Below are 15,320 nucleotides of genomic sequence, written 5' to 3' on the forward strand. Positions count from 1 at the left end.
TAAAAAATGTAAGCAACTGAGTAATTTCACTGTGTTATTGCTATATATACACATTATTTACTGTAAATAGTGCATAGTGCTAACTACTGTTTACCAGTGCAAACACACTATGCCTCCACAGAAGGTCCTGGGTTTAAATCTGAAGGCCAGCAGGGCCTTTCTGTGTGGAGTTTGCGTGTTGTCCCTGTGCCTGCGTGGGTTCTCTGTGGGTACTCCTCTCACAATAAATAGCACGTTAGGGTAATTGGTGCTTCTGAATTGTTGTAGGTCTGAATGTGAGTGTAAATAGCTGTCCATAGCTATGTGTTGGCTCTGTGACAAACTTGTGATTGATTTTTTTTTTGAGTCTGGCGACAGCATCTTTCAAGTTGTTAATCCAAATTCTCCACTTATAGATACATATTAGCTAAATCAAACCAGTATCCTGAACCTGGTGTTAAGAATGTTAATGGTAAAGTGCAAATGCATGTGATCTAGTACCTCATACTGCGTGCAAAACATGCTAAAAATGTTCTCTCAAGGCAAATAACGAACTGCGAAAGTGTTATACTACTTTAAAATTTTACTGCTTTCCATTGAAGTGTCTTGCCTTAGCTACTGCATTATCACATCATAAAAGCGATCCATTCTTCAGCTGTGATTTGTAATGGTTTTGGAAGGCACAGACAAATGATGTTCCTCATAGTATCTGATCACAAAATTTTTTGGATGTGTTGTTCTAGATGGCATTGACAAATGAAGTAATTTGTGTTGTTTAATTTGGACTGCTTGCTGCTAACATGCTCCCCATATATATGTCCTTATAATATATATAAGTTTATGTATATCTCTCCCTCTGTCTCTGTCTCTCTAGATATATAGATACATATATATATATATATAGATAGAGATATATATAGATGTGTGTGTGTGTGTGTGTGTGTGTGTGTGTGTGTGTGTGTGTGTGTGTGTGTGTGTGTGTGTGTGTGTGTTCCATAGTTTTGTCTGCCATCCTTGGAGATGAAGGTCTCAAACTGTCAGATATGCAACTAAAGCTGTAACAATAGGTTAGCCCATAAGACCGCTGGTAAAATGGCATATTAGTTTTTTAAATCGAGACTTATGGCTACATAAAATCTGGCATAAATATCTAATTATAATGAGCTTCATTACATTCCTGAAAGCTGAGCTGCCTGGTTTACTTTACTCATTTTCTGTGTCAACACTTGAAGTGTCACAGGATGAAAGGTCCTAATTTAAAAAAATGTGTTCTGCTGATTTTACACATTTTTTTCCACCAATGAAGGAAAACGAAATAAAAATGAAAAGCAAGCCTGGTGGATCTAGATGTGCATGTAATTAAAATGAGCAACTTTGAATGTTTCCACACACTTCACAGGTCCAATCAATTAATGTTATTTGAATGTTCTTTAACATAAAGACATGCACCAGGCAGGGACCTAAAGGTGCTGCTTCTCTCTTCACATATTGAGCATGATTAATGGGGAAAACTTACAAAAGTCAATGCAACTTTTTAAATTACTGACAGAAATACAGCGGAGCACGCTGACATTTTGAGATTAACTCATTTCTAAAAATATGATTCATCAGAGTATGTAATGACACAACGGCAACATCTCTATCTGCAGTCTCAAATATATCACGAAAGGAAAGATGAACAGTGTGTTTCCAGTCTGCAGCTTCTGCTTTAGCATTGTGGCTGTGAATGCACGTTGAGCCTAGAAGAGATGCAGACTTACCGGGAGAGTGAAAGTGGATGTGAAAGCTCAATCACATTCTAAATTGTACAACAGAGCAGAGAGTCTACTTGGCAGTCACACTAGTGAGACAGGGAGGAAGGGGAAACAGAGTGTGGAAAAAGAAGGCGTGCATTTATGTCTGTTAACTCACCGCGGCGCGCATGCAAAATGCTGCACATGAGCTGCTGAAGTATTGGCAAAATAAAGCGCTGACAATTAAGATGCTGATCTTTCCTACACAAATATTATTCAGGCGTCTAAAAATGAAATCACAAACACACTAAAATGCTCCCTGGCACAATGAATGACTCCCGGTGGGCTTTGCAATGCTGTCACGCTCTCTGTTGCAGTCACCATCCCAGAAGAAAGGAATGTGTAACAACTGCCATGAAGCCTTCCTACCTCAGGCACTCCACTGGAAACAATTTAAAACAACTCTCTTTTGTTTTTCCTGGTCTGCCACCCTTCCCACCCTCCGCCTCTTACCCAAGTAGAAGGCATAATGCATCATCTTAGGAGGGAGCCCACTGCAGCCTAATTTAACAGCCAGGGAGAAACACCAGTGGACACTGGCCTGCTAATGAATGAATGAGCCTGACATGTAAAATCAGAAAAGATTACTGACTGAGAAGCAGCCCTCCCAAAAGGTCCTGCCAAACCAGCTGTTTAGATAAGCCCTGTTGCTTCCTCTGAATAATAATTCCTTCGCATCAGACTGAGTAAACAAACTCCTTACACTCCTGAGGAGAAGTTTGCATCGTCTTCTTTTATTCATTGAGAAAATATAAGAAAAAAAGCAGCAGCGAGACAGAAAGACAAAAACATATCATGATCAAATCTTGTGTGTCCTCCCCTGCTGCATGTTGACAGCTGGACACTGTGGGGTCTGCTGGGTGTATACAGCCTACGAACGATAAATAAACAAAGGGGGTGGGGGTTGGGGGCCAGCCTTGAAAAGCCATACACCTGTGACCAGTGGAAAAGCACCAGGCGCAGCAGTGTTCATTAAAGAAGCCGGTCCTGACAGTGAGGCCTTTAAGAGGCCATCAGGAGCGACAACTCAGCAGCTACCTTGGGACCAGAGAGGGAAAGGAATCAAGGTGAGCAATGCAATTTCAGCTTGAATAATGGACCACTTTCCTCTGGTTTGACATTCATGTATTTCTCAGGCAGTTTTGCCATACAGACCAATAGCACCTGCGAGCCATTCAAGGTTCCCCAGGAAAAACTGGTTTACAATGTCTACAGCCTCACAATTACTCTGGGTCTGCTGCTGGCTGCAAATAATCTTCCTGAAAGTGGTTCATGAATTAAAAATAGTACCAAATATATCACTTTTAATGACATGAAAATGTGGATTTTGTATACTATGTGCCACAGACTTTATGCACAGCATACATCACTGTCTAGGTTTAATCCCTTTTTTTTGTCAGAGGAACTGTTTATAAAAATAATTTAATTAAGGCAAATTATTCTCACTTTTCTGTTGGATTCACCGCCAGATTTCATTTTCACAGAGTTGCTGATGTAAACTGGTAATAACAGAGGATTAATTTACAAGGAGGCAAAATCCCCCAGTGAGACTTGTGGCCCAGAACAATAATGAGCACATAGTAAACAGAACTTTGCCGTAAGCCAAAAGAGAATGCAGAGGCACCTAATCTACACACCGAAACACACAATGCACGCTGACACGCAAACAATCGCATGTAGACAAGCGCAACCACGCCCTCTCGCTCTCTCTCTCCCTCTCTATCGCAAACACAAGCTCACACAGGCAGAGAAAATGATAGCAGGGTATCTTCCCCAGGCCTCTGTAATAACATATGTTTGCAGGTAATTAAAAGAAGCTCTCCAGTGGTTATCATGTCACACTGAAAAACAATGCACAGAGCAAATTACCTTTATGCGGTTATTTATACCACATAAAGGTCACAATCCTTTGGTGAACTGTGACAACATAAGCGTTCATGGCTGAAGCTGTGCTGTGGTTTTGACTTCTAATTGCAATGCTAAGGTCAGCGATCTATGTAATATGCGGTGTGTAATAAGTATGCGTGTTTTAGTAGCTTTTTGGATTTGTTTTTTTAATAAAGGTACATAGTTTGCACTACCGACTGAGCACATACAGTGAGGGAGTTACGTTACCCAGTATTATAGCAATAAGATCTGAGCACGCATTCAGCTTCCTTTGGTGGTTAAATGCAAAGCTGTTGCTGTGACCAACAAAGAGTAGCGCATCCACTGTAGGTTATTAAAAAGTAAAAACATGTTTTTAATCATGTGCTCCGCCGTATTTTTCATTCGAGTATAATTTTAACTGTCGCCAAGACGCTATTCGAGCATCTACTTTGCACCTCTCATATTCAGGATCTGTTAAAACAGCTGGAGGAAACAGTGAGAACAGGTTTCAAACTGTGAAGAGACCACATCAGGAATGTTCTCAACCAACTCGATTTCTGCTTGTGAATCTTTTGCTTTACACTTTTAAAGTGTTATCTTTTTTTAATGAGTTCCTCATAAATGTGTTTTGTACTCACTTTAAAACTGAGTAATTATTAAACTTCTGTTTTCTGGTGACACTGTGCAATCAGACTTTTTATTTAATCCCCCCCATACTGGGTAATTACATTAATTGAATATTTGACACAACAGCTGATGATAACTTAACACACTATGAAGCTATTAGGACAAATTTGTGGTCAAACAGTTGCATATGCTTGTCTTTTTGTTGACGTGGAAGTCGTTTACTCTTGCTGTTTTGCACCCGAAATACATATCTGGCTCTAGTTTCCTAAAAAATAATTTGATCTGGCTTTATTTATCTTTTGATATTTGGCCCATAGTGAAAAATAAGACATGTCACTTACTAATATTTACGGAAAAAATTATCTAATATTTCGTATATTGGTATCTTTGTTGGCAGATAAAGAACTCCAAAACATTTTAAGACATTCCTAATGAAAACATTGATTAGTGGAAAATGAGCCCGTAAGAAGGAATCTTATATCTCTGTGGAGGACTTTGGGATTTGATTCACCTACTATTGACAGTTGAGGCCGCCAAATTAAATACAGATGTTTTTGCTATGCTCTAAAGCGTTATTTATTCGCTTTGTGTGTGTTGTCAAAGTTTGGGGCTATGGGCTGCCGTCTCCAGCAGACATCCTGAGAACCCATAGCAGTTGTGAGCAGTTGCGAACCAGAACGAATCAAAAGAAGGATGCAGGTAGCTTACATTACAGCACAGCTGAGAGGGACACCATCACTGTTTACAACCTGTCTTCCTGTCTTGAATGTCAGCCTCTTATTGTGGGTAGATGCATTCTTCTGCCTAGAGCAGGTGTAGTACAGACGATACAGAAGTAAATAGACCCTACATGATAATGCTCACCTCACTGTTGAGTTTAAACAAGATTCAAATGCATGTTCTAGTTACTTGAGCACCGAAAGGCAAGTGGCATTCAGCATTCCTGAGGTGTGTGATATCACTACATTTAATATTTCCAAAAATGTGGAACTCACAACAAAATAATCAAGGTGTATAAAAACAAAATTGGGCCTGAGGTAAAACACGAATATTTGATATGAGGCGAATTTTGTGCATGTGCAGACTCTGTAGCCAATCTTGATTTGAACTCATATGCATGCAGCTGGGGAACCAGAGTTACATGTACAAGCATGTGCAGCATTTGTCTATATCAAAACCTATGTATTTCAAATGGGCACTCTCATATAAACCTTATGCTTAAGCTGAATTTGAGCTATCCCCAGAATGCTGATCTTATTGTGCCCCATATAAGACAACCTCCCCACCCTCCCACACACAACTATTTCCTAAAATAGATTAGGATCCCTCCCCTCGGCTTCTAATGCTGTGCTCTGCTGCCCAGGGTCTATACACATAGCTGCCAGACGCTGCTCAGGATTAGCTAGTGAGTCAAAAAGCATCCTGCTGCATATGATCTCACACCCTTTCACGAACCGAGGCATTGGCTGCTACGAGGATGCAGGAGAATTAATCAATCCATCCATCAATCCACTGTTTCAATCAATTTCTTTATTTCCAGCGCAGTGTTTGTAGTTTTGTTTTTATGAACACATAACTGAGTTGTACTGTGACTGAGGGAGCTTCCTTCCTATCTGACAGACAGGCGACTCTCTTTTGAAGTAACTGTGTCTCACTCCCTGATGCGGAGGCCAGACAATGAGCCTCCCCCCAGACCCTATTAAAGCAAAACCCAGGGTCCGCAGGTTTGATATTCATCGCCTGGGCAACCTCTACCATCAACACATTTTGTGCCACGTGAGAATGATCACAGCTTATTAAAGTGGAAATAATGACTGCTCTACCTCCGGCATGAAATATTTAACAAGGACAAAGGAGATGGCTCAAAGGTGATTCATATCTATGTTGAAAGGAGAGAACGTGGACAACACCGTCTTTACAGGAAGTGCAGCTGAACATTGCTTAACCTGAGCTTAGAAGGGACTGTCTGCAATTGAAATTTGTACCTCAATGGAAGCAGACATAGAAGAACAGTGGCAAAGGATGTTGTGAATTAATGTTTATTAGCTATCAACAAAGATGTTGGTATAACAGCAGCAGACTATACATCCCTCTCTTCATTTCATGCCATTTAGAGTTCACACAAAGCAGCCTTATGATTTCAGGTCTGAAATATGTACTAATTTTTAACCATCATTTCATTTAAATCATTCTGTCTCGTTACCAGCTGAGCTCAGAATGTATAGAGCATCCAATTTCTAGATGTGAAATTATTGATGTACTGTACTTTTCCTTCTAGCCCGAGTAAATTAGCTTTTTTGGCCCCTTGGGAAAATCAGGGGAAAAGAGGAGAGTAAAAATATTCTCCATCAAGTGTGATTGAATTGGATTTTACAAGATGAATTGCCAGGACAAGAGTTTATCCCAATTACATTGCCAAGAGGCTTCAGTCCTGCTGCAGCCACTCTGGTCAACAGCAATTAGGGTCAGCTTTGAGTTATCACGGTTTGTCATTGTGAAACCATATTTACAGTGTGAGCAGAAAGCAGATAAATGCAACAGGGCAACATTTACAATAGTAAAAAGTGGTTTGTGGTTTGGGCCAAGAATTCATAAAATTACAGATCTGACAGCCAAAACACGAGCAGAGCGAAACACAGCTGTCTTTTCCATAGCCCACACATCTTTTAATCTACAAGAATACAATACAGACTGCAGAGACTGCCTCGAGCTCTTTTGTGTGGCCATCCATTTTCCTTTCTCACATAGTTTTTTTTTTCTTTGATGTAACCTGATGTGGAAACTCAGGGCGGCTTTCATCTGTCTCTCATGAAGAATCCACTTACCACAGATGGTGGCAATAAGGCTAATGACTGGCATATATCACGGAGATGATATTTAGTCTTACCTTCCCCAGGCTGGGGCCCCACAGATATCTCAGGCTGAAAACACAGAGAGCCAAAACCAGGAAGACCAGAGCGAGAATCAGAGCAATTCGCTGGTAGGTTTGGTACTTCGCCTTCTTCCCTTTTCCAGCCTCAACCTGCAAAAGACCAACTTAAGATTATTAATGTGATGCATTTATAAATGCCCCAAATATTAGCAATATTAGTCACCTGCTGATGGTAACTGAACAATAACAAATCAATTTGGAATAAAAACAAAGGCCTAGGTATTGGTCTAAGCTCAAAGTAAATTGCATGGAGCACACAGACCTGTCTGCAAACACACACCACTATTCCTCAGCAAAATGTAGTGAAGCTGTGGGTGGGCCTTCAGCCTAAAAGTTGTGTCTACTGAAACATGGCTGCAGCGGTGAAGCCCATCATCTTGGTTGAAGACGAGCATTCTCCATTTTTGGTTTGAGTCACACGCTTTCAAGTTTCACTACAGACTCGAGAGTAAATGGTGAGTGTTTGCAGACATTTCAGTGTCTTCCATGCAAACCTGTTTGGGATGGAGTTCACAGGGTGACAGCTAGCAACCTTGAGCAACACATATTTTTCATATATATATATATATATATATATATTCCATATTTTTGTATTGCCTGTATTATGCAACAAACAACAACCAAATGAATGTGAGTGTTGAATACTTATTTTGTTATCAAATGCCATAAATGCTCTTGCAAGTAAGAGAGTAACAAGGAGGTTTTACATAACGTGGGCAGCAGCTGTAATAAGATCAAACATCAACTTCAGCAACATTTGCTGACAGATTGTTTTTTCTGGGTCTTTCTTTAGCTACATAAATATATATATATATATATATCTTTTTAAAGCAAACCAGCCGATGAAATGCACCTTGGCGTAACAGAAATCAAAGCGACACAGACTGAGCGGTTTAACTGGAGGACAAATACATAGCAAGCTCTCCCAGGGAACAACACTGCACCCGCTATGCCACCAGACATCGCTGGCCAGAGATCAAAGATGGATGAAGCCATGCCACCCGATGTAGCTGTACAGAGGTCACAGGCAGATGAATCTTTGCAGAAGTCACAGTTGGGTGTTATACCAAAGGGCAACACCAGTGAACAGCAGGAATACAGTTTATGTAGCCACAGGTGGGTTGGAATTAATCACTTGTTAGAGAGAAGGATACTGAAGGAAAAGTTCAACCAGAAGTAGATAAAGAGTATTTCTTGACAGCTGACAAGATCAAGTTTGCACTTCTCTGCATACCACAGATGGCCCCAAAATACACCTCTATAGATGCTCCTCTGTGAACCTTATGCTGGATTATGCTTGAAACAAAGAGTGTGTCCAGCACTTTCAGAGATGCTACAGCTGTGAAACTCTGGTGCAGTTGCTACACAGACATCAAATCATTTTGTGGATGCTTTTGGCAATCATGTAGTAGTTATTGTGGACTGTCTTGAAATTTACATTTAGAAAGCATCAGATCTGAAAGCTAGAGCAGAGATTTTTTTCCACTACAAGCACACATACATCCTAATGTTTCTTATTGGCATTACACTACAAGGAGACATCACATCCTAACGCTGTGGAAGTCATATCACTGGCAAGCATGTGACTAAGAACAGTGGCCTTCTTCATAAACTATTACCTGGAGATTTTATTGGCAGATTATGAATTTGACATGAGCGAGAGCGTAGAAGTAATGTGCGCAGAAGTAACAAAAGAGGGTGACTCGATGCATATGCAGGAAATACAAGCGTGGCCTTACAAGTCAGTATGGTGTTCTTTGATTTTCCTTGAAGGGATTATCTTTGTGCTGTGCAACAGCTAATATATATTCCAGTGTTGTTATGAAATTAAAAACCATAACATAAAATATGAATGAATGTGACCTGCATATGCTGCATTAACAACATTATGCAACATTTGTGTTTCTATATTAAAGGAATGGGAAAATATATTCATGGAGCTATTATTGTCTTATGAAATACAGAAAATGCAAATATGTGACTGGTTTATGGCAACAATGTAGTACAAGTTTGGGATCCCATTAGCAGGTTTGTTGACTTACTTCACTGAGAGCAAAGACAAATTTTTCAGCGCTGTCATGGCCGCGTTTTGTGTTTCTGCCTGCCAATCATTTGTATGAAAAAAGGTAATAAATGGTTAAATCATCATTAAATCATAACTGGCTGTTATTGGACATATTCTAAGAAATTCTACCCCTTAGAAACTGTCAGACACATTACTACAATTTCCATGACAAAAGATAAAAGAAAAGAAAAAGACAAAAAACAAAAACAAAAAACCAGGTGGTCCAATATGGGGTAACCCGTTTTTCTCCTTGAGTTTTAAGGGAAGTGTGGTGATTTTTCAGCTGAGAAGAGTGTGTTGGTGAGTTTCGCTTTAGTTAAAAGAATAAAGATATTGTTAAAAATCAAATTTCTTCTACGTATGGATGAATGCAACCAAAAGCTGTAAAACCATCACTAGGTTGAAGAACTGAGGCTACATATAGTACCTTCATATAAAGAATCTTTTTATAGTTGTTGATATAGTACATATACAACAGGTTTAATTAAAGTTACAAAGCAACCTACATGGAAAGGTTAATAATGCCACTTCAATTCAAATAAAAGAAGTGGCAAATAATTTAAAAAAGGTCAAAAGAAGTATAAAAGACACAAACTATGCAAAAGTTCATCAGTCTGAATGTGGCTTAGAACCATTTGTTGAGGAGGCATAACTGGGTCCTATGAACAGGTGATGGAACCTCTCAATTGCACACTGCAGTTGTAACTTGGTTAAAGGCTTAGACTGTGGTGTTGTGGAGACTGTAGAAAAACCTTGGTGAAAATGCTTTTCCTTCTGACAGAGCTGCTGTCAAAGTCCACGTCTGGTAAGACACAAACCACAACACATTCAGTCGGCATCCAAACTACAAAGTTACAACAGTTTGACCAAGTTTGTGTTTGGGCACAGCTGTAGTACTTCTGCATCCAGTTTAAGTCGCTGTTATCTGCACGGGCCTGCAGAATGCAGTTGTTACAGCACTAAATAAAACAGCCTTTCTCAAACAATGCCTGAAATACCATGAATTTCTTTGAATGAAGCTTTTAGTCTAACATAGGTCTGTCTTTCTATGTAATGGTAATGTGACGGCAATTGCTGTTTTAACAGGGGCCCACACCCTCCTCACAGTTAACAATAGCAGTTCTGGAAACAGTGGTGGACAAATATAATTGGGTATTTGAAGATGCTATTATTCCAGCTCTTGATTTCCACCAAACAGGGCATGAATACCTGTCTCTGAGCTTTCACCACACCTGCCTCTGTCTCTGTTACTGTCACAAAGGTGCAGTAGGGACATTGGCTTAAATGAAAAACAGCCTGGTTGTGAGTGAGCAAAATCTGAAGTATGGTGACAGGTCAGAAAGTGTGGGCTTGTGCCCACACGGACTTGTGCGGCCAGCACATATCCCTGACATTCAATTCTCTACACAGATGCACTTACCATGTGCCTTTTTTTTTTTTTTTTTTTAGCTGTACCTGAGGACGAGTCTGTCTTGTAGTCCACCTCAGTGTAGACCTTGTCCACATCAGTGGGCATCATCCAGTAGGCTGGAAGGTCAGTGACTGTTTTGGTCTCCTGGATCCAGCTTTTAAACAAAAGAGCCCCGGCCTGTGGCCGGCCAAGCATGTACAGCACTACACTTGGCCACTCAAACCGGTTTGAGCAGAGCTTCACTGAAGCATTGATAATACAAAGCATAAGCCACAAATAATATAAATAATACAAAAAAAGAAGAATAATGAAAAAGGCTGAAAATAACCTCCTCTTTTACTTGATATTAATACAGACTCTAGTCAAAAACAGTATAAAAACAATAACATGTCTTTTCTGGAGAACACACAGACTGAAATGTGCCCTAGCTGAGCTCAGTCTCTAATGATCGGGGGTTAAAAAGGGAATGCTGTTCCTGCACCTTCAGTTAATCCGTAATTGAATCTGACAGACAGATTGTATACATAGTACAGCAGAGTAAGTTAATTTTTTGTCTGCTGCTCAGTTACTAACTTATGACTTGCTCATTAATAAACGAATGCCATTCAGTGGTGACTCACCCACTTTCAGGAAATCCTTTTTTCTTCTTATCCCTGCCATGCCTTCATGGTGCAGATGGCAATAAAGTTGTGGCTACTGTGCTTCAGCATCGAACTAGTTGCTAAATCGCAAACAGTTCAAATAATATCAGCTTGTAAGAAAAGAAGTTAATATGTAATAACTTCACTCTCAGAGGCAGGGAACACGTAAGAAAGAGATGACAGGAGAGCAAGATGAGTGTTTTTTTAACGATTAGCTCGTTTATTTCATGAACTGGACATTTGCATTTGCATAATTTTCTAGCTCATGCTAGATTTGTTTAATTAGTTAATAACAATTCATGTACCAGCTTATTATTCAACTTATAGCTCGCTGAATTAATTTGCCTAAATCCAGAAAGAGCAGGAAACCTCAGAGCAGCAGTACAGGTCAGCCTGTCTGTACAGAACACAAATCTACTGGAGCTCACAGCACAAATTACAATGTGAATGATTTCTAAGTGATTCTTTCTCCCACGCTGCACCACCACACACAATCTTAGGGTTTCTCCCCCCCGCCTCCCAAATCCCACTTTAACCCCTCGTAATGACTAAATGTGATAGAGTGTTTGCTTTAGTGTACAGATCAAAGAGATGTCTATGTGGTTGGTGTGGATTACCTACTATGCTTTTTTAGTCACTGACTGAAAATCTGCAGCTACTTATCCCAACAGTTAGTAAATTGAAGGTGGGCCTCGGGAGAGTTGTAATTTATGCAGTGCTCAGGAAACAAGCACAGGTGGAAAACACATCTGAAATTTTTAGTTGCAGCAGCTTGTTGAGATCAACAGATCACTCTTTGTGTTTTGTAAAGGTTGGCCTTGCTCATTTTCACTTAACTTTAACCTGCTATTATAGGTGTACATAACATAAGCTGAAGCTCTGCAATTGGATATTTCTTGCAAAAGGCTGTTTGGGACTCGAGTTGATTTCTCCTGCTAATATTTTTATGTACACAGTTTGCACATTAAACCTTTTTTTTGTCAAAGAACTAGCTATTTTCTGAAGCAGTTTGTCTGCTTTAATGCCTGAACTTGCTACTTCCACTATCATTTCTTTGTCTCAGTTTCCTATTTACAAGTACAGCATTTAACCCAAACAGCTGCCATTTCATCTGGCTACTCCGAAAAATGTATCCACCTCTCAGGATTCTGATGACAAAAACATATAGCCATCCCTGTGCCAGGCGCAGGGAAGAACAGATTGCTACACATGTCACAGAAAGGTTACAATTATTAAACTTTTCTTCAAATTAAAACTCTGCCTGCAGTAGTCAATTCCCCAAGCTTAAGGCCACAAATTAATAAAGACAGGCTTTTGTTCCACCAGAGCTCAGGCAGGGAGAAAATGAAAGCTACTCATTCACACTGGAGCCCTTTTGAAGGTCTCAGAGGACAACAGAAAAGCAGATATGTCCAAAAAAAAAGAACCAACTTCAGTTTGCAAAATTAATCCTGCTTATCTTGTCTTTTAAATGATGATAAAGCAGCTTTCTTTTTCTATTGTGGCTGTGGTTGTTATAGCATTTAACCCTGGCAGATTAGGTAGCATTTTAACATACAAGGGTTCTGTATAATATGCAGGAATTATTTAAAAATAACAGTGGTATGGCTTTTTTTAACCTTTGACTGGTATGCTGATAAAAGATTAGCCACAATTCTTCCAAATAATGCATTTGTTCTGGTCTTATTTCCTTATTTTAAATTGCAGGATACATGTGGCATGACTAACGGGAAGACGAATTGAATTTCTGGTAGCTAAATGCATTAGCAGCTTAACTTTAGGAAAGACACAGAAATCATTATTCAAGATAACTTATAAACCTAAATTATACTTTTGCTATTATTGAATAGCCACTGTTTTTATTTGACATATTAGAAACAGTAGCCACAAAAATGTGAGGTGCAAGTGTTGCACATTCCTAGGGCATGATGAAAAGCAGAGAGCTACTATCAGGGAGCCAGAAATTCCTTGCAATATAAATTTCTCAGAAAGAAAAAAAAACAAAAAACGGTGGCTGAAATCGTCTGGTCTCCTGTGGCAGGTTGCATAAGCAGTGGAAACTTAACAAGAGGACAAACCTCTCTGCCTGTGCTTTGAATATCGAATACTCAGAGGAAGAATGTAGGATTGAATAGACAGACAGACAGACAGAAATAAAGGCACGGATGGAGACAGAGTAAGCAGTCTGAGCGCACAGCACCCGCCAACTAGTGTTTAAAGGTTTAGGAGTTCAGAATCAGCCAGGCAATTCCTCTTGAGCTTTGTGAGGAAGAGTGCCTGGAGCCCCCTGCTGTTATCATGCAAAGAGTGAGCACTTTCATGAGAAAAACCCCACAACAACAACAGAAAAGGTAGCTCACGTAAGCAACAAGCAGAGGCAGGGGTTTATCACACTGGGCCACACTCATATGAGCATTTTAATTCCTGCTAAAGCAATTCTGTAATACAAGTCAGACGCCACAGGTGATTTCTTTTAATCATAACTATTCACGTACTGTGTATTCATCATGAATATCTGCAGAACAAAATGTCATCATTTCTTTGATGCACGGTAAAAGAGTTTACTTTTGTCATACATATAGAAAAAAATATAATATTACACCGCTATGAATGTATTTACCCCTGTGCTCATTTTCTGTTGCAAGTTCTCTCCAACAAATTAAGTGTGTGAGAAAAAAGTAGCAGAAAAAAAGATCTCAGAGCTGAAAATCCTGCCTGTCTTGGTCCTTTATAATAAAGTCTGAAATAAAGACATTTCTTGGTGTATATTTGTATGCTCCTTTCATTTGAGAGGCAAAGATATTATAGATATAAAGCAAATAAAATGGTCCAGATGAGACTACATATGAGAGTGGAAATAAAAGAAGAAAGCCAAGGTGAAAAGCCAATCCAAAAAGATTTAGATGAAAAATTTAATATTCAGGGCAAAACTCTCATCACTCAGCAAGAGATCAAGCCACACTTCTTGAATAAAAAAAAGAAAAAAGGTAACTTAAATCTGAAATACTGAATGATTATATTACTTTTTTGAAGTCACTAATAAAACTTTTCTTTGGACTTTAGAGAGCTCAAATTCTACATGGGTTAAAAAAAAAAATCAATAATTATTAAACATAATCAGTTAATTGCTATAAACCAATAACAAGAAGAAATCTGACTCACATCTTTCCACAGAAGCTGTTGACTGCTGGATTGACTGCTACCCTCCATGATGCAAAGCCACAGGATGAATCTTTCCGATCCTCTTAGCTGGGGAAAACACTAAGGCTCTGTAAGGCAAAGAGTCTCAGCTTCATTCCATTGCTATAATTTGGGAGGGTGCCGAAGGGGAGGGAAGTTTCAGATGGAGTGGAATTACTAAAACATTTGTGATACCCATTAAAAGCAAGGCAGATGTCTCTCCTCCCTACCTTTTTCATTTCAAAGGTGAAGAACCACAAAAGATTTCAAGCTGAAACACAAACCCTCTGTTAAATAAATTACATACTACACTGGGATGAAAAATACTGTGATGTTTCACTCAAATCATTCTTAGTTGGAGGACATAGAGTTTGTAGGCGATAAATGTATGTGTGTAGGTAGGTACATTGTTGGTACAATTTATATTTTTTTCTGTATTATTGTCTGAAGGATCAAACAGAGTTCAAGTACCTTCTCTCTGCTTTTTTCCCGTCATGGGTCTGAAACAAAAAACAGGTTTAGCAAACAAGAGCTGAGCTGACTGAATAGCAGCATAACGAAAGAATCAGCCCTATAAAATGAAAATAATTTGCACTTGTGCACATACAGAAAGAAAGTGGGAAGGAAGCAAAGGCATAGGTCGATTCGAGGCATGTTTTAAGACATGCTGCACTGCATTACTTCTGTTCCTCCATCCGAGAAATCGTCACAGTCTATAAAAATGCAAATATTGTTCATTTCAAAATCTCTTACTTCACTGAAAACTTTGCTCATAAATAATTTTTTACAAACTTTCCAGCTAGTGACATAACAAACTAAGCAC

The 15,320-nt window shown here is 39.3% G+C and overlaps 1 protein-coding gene across 1 annotated transcript in view; it reads right to left on the reverse strand.

Annotated features, from left to right (window-relative positions):
* tnmd (tenomodulin) overlaps positions 1-14,634 on the reverse strand; it is a 71,032-nt gene extending 56,398 nt beyond the window's left edge. Inside the window, exons 1-2 of the mRNA XM_080289565.1 lie at positions 14,480-14,634; positions 7,156-7,290 (exon numbers count right to left, since the gene is read on the reverse strand). Of these exons, the coding sequence (XP_080145691.1) occupies positions 7,156-7,290; positions 14,480-14,527 (183 nt within the window). The 5' untranslated portion in view covers positions 14,528-14,634. The remainder of the gene's footprint in view (positions 1-7,155; positions 7,291-14,479) is intronic.
* Between the last annotated feature and the right edge of the window lie 686 nt (positions 14,635-15,320).

The sequence above is a fragment of the Astatotilapia calliptera genome, chromosome 2 (genome assembly GCF_964374335.1).
Source record: "Astatotilapia calliptera chromosome 2, fAstCal68.1, whole genome shotgun sequence".
Classification (NCBI taxonomy): domain Eukaryota; kingdom Metazoa; phylum Chordata; class Actinopteri; order Cichliformes; family Cichlidae; genus Astatotilapia; species Astatotilapia calliptera.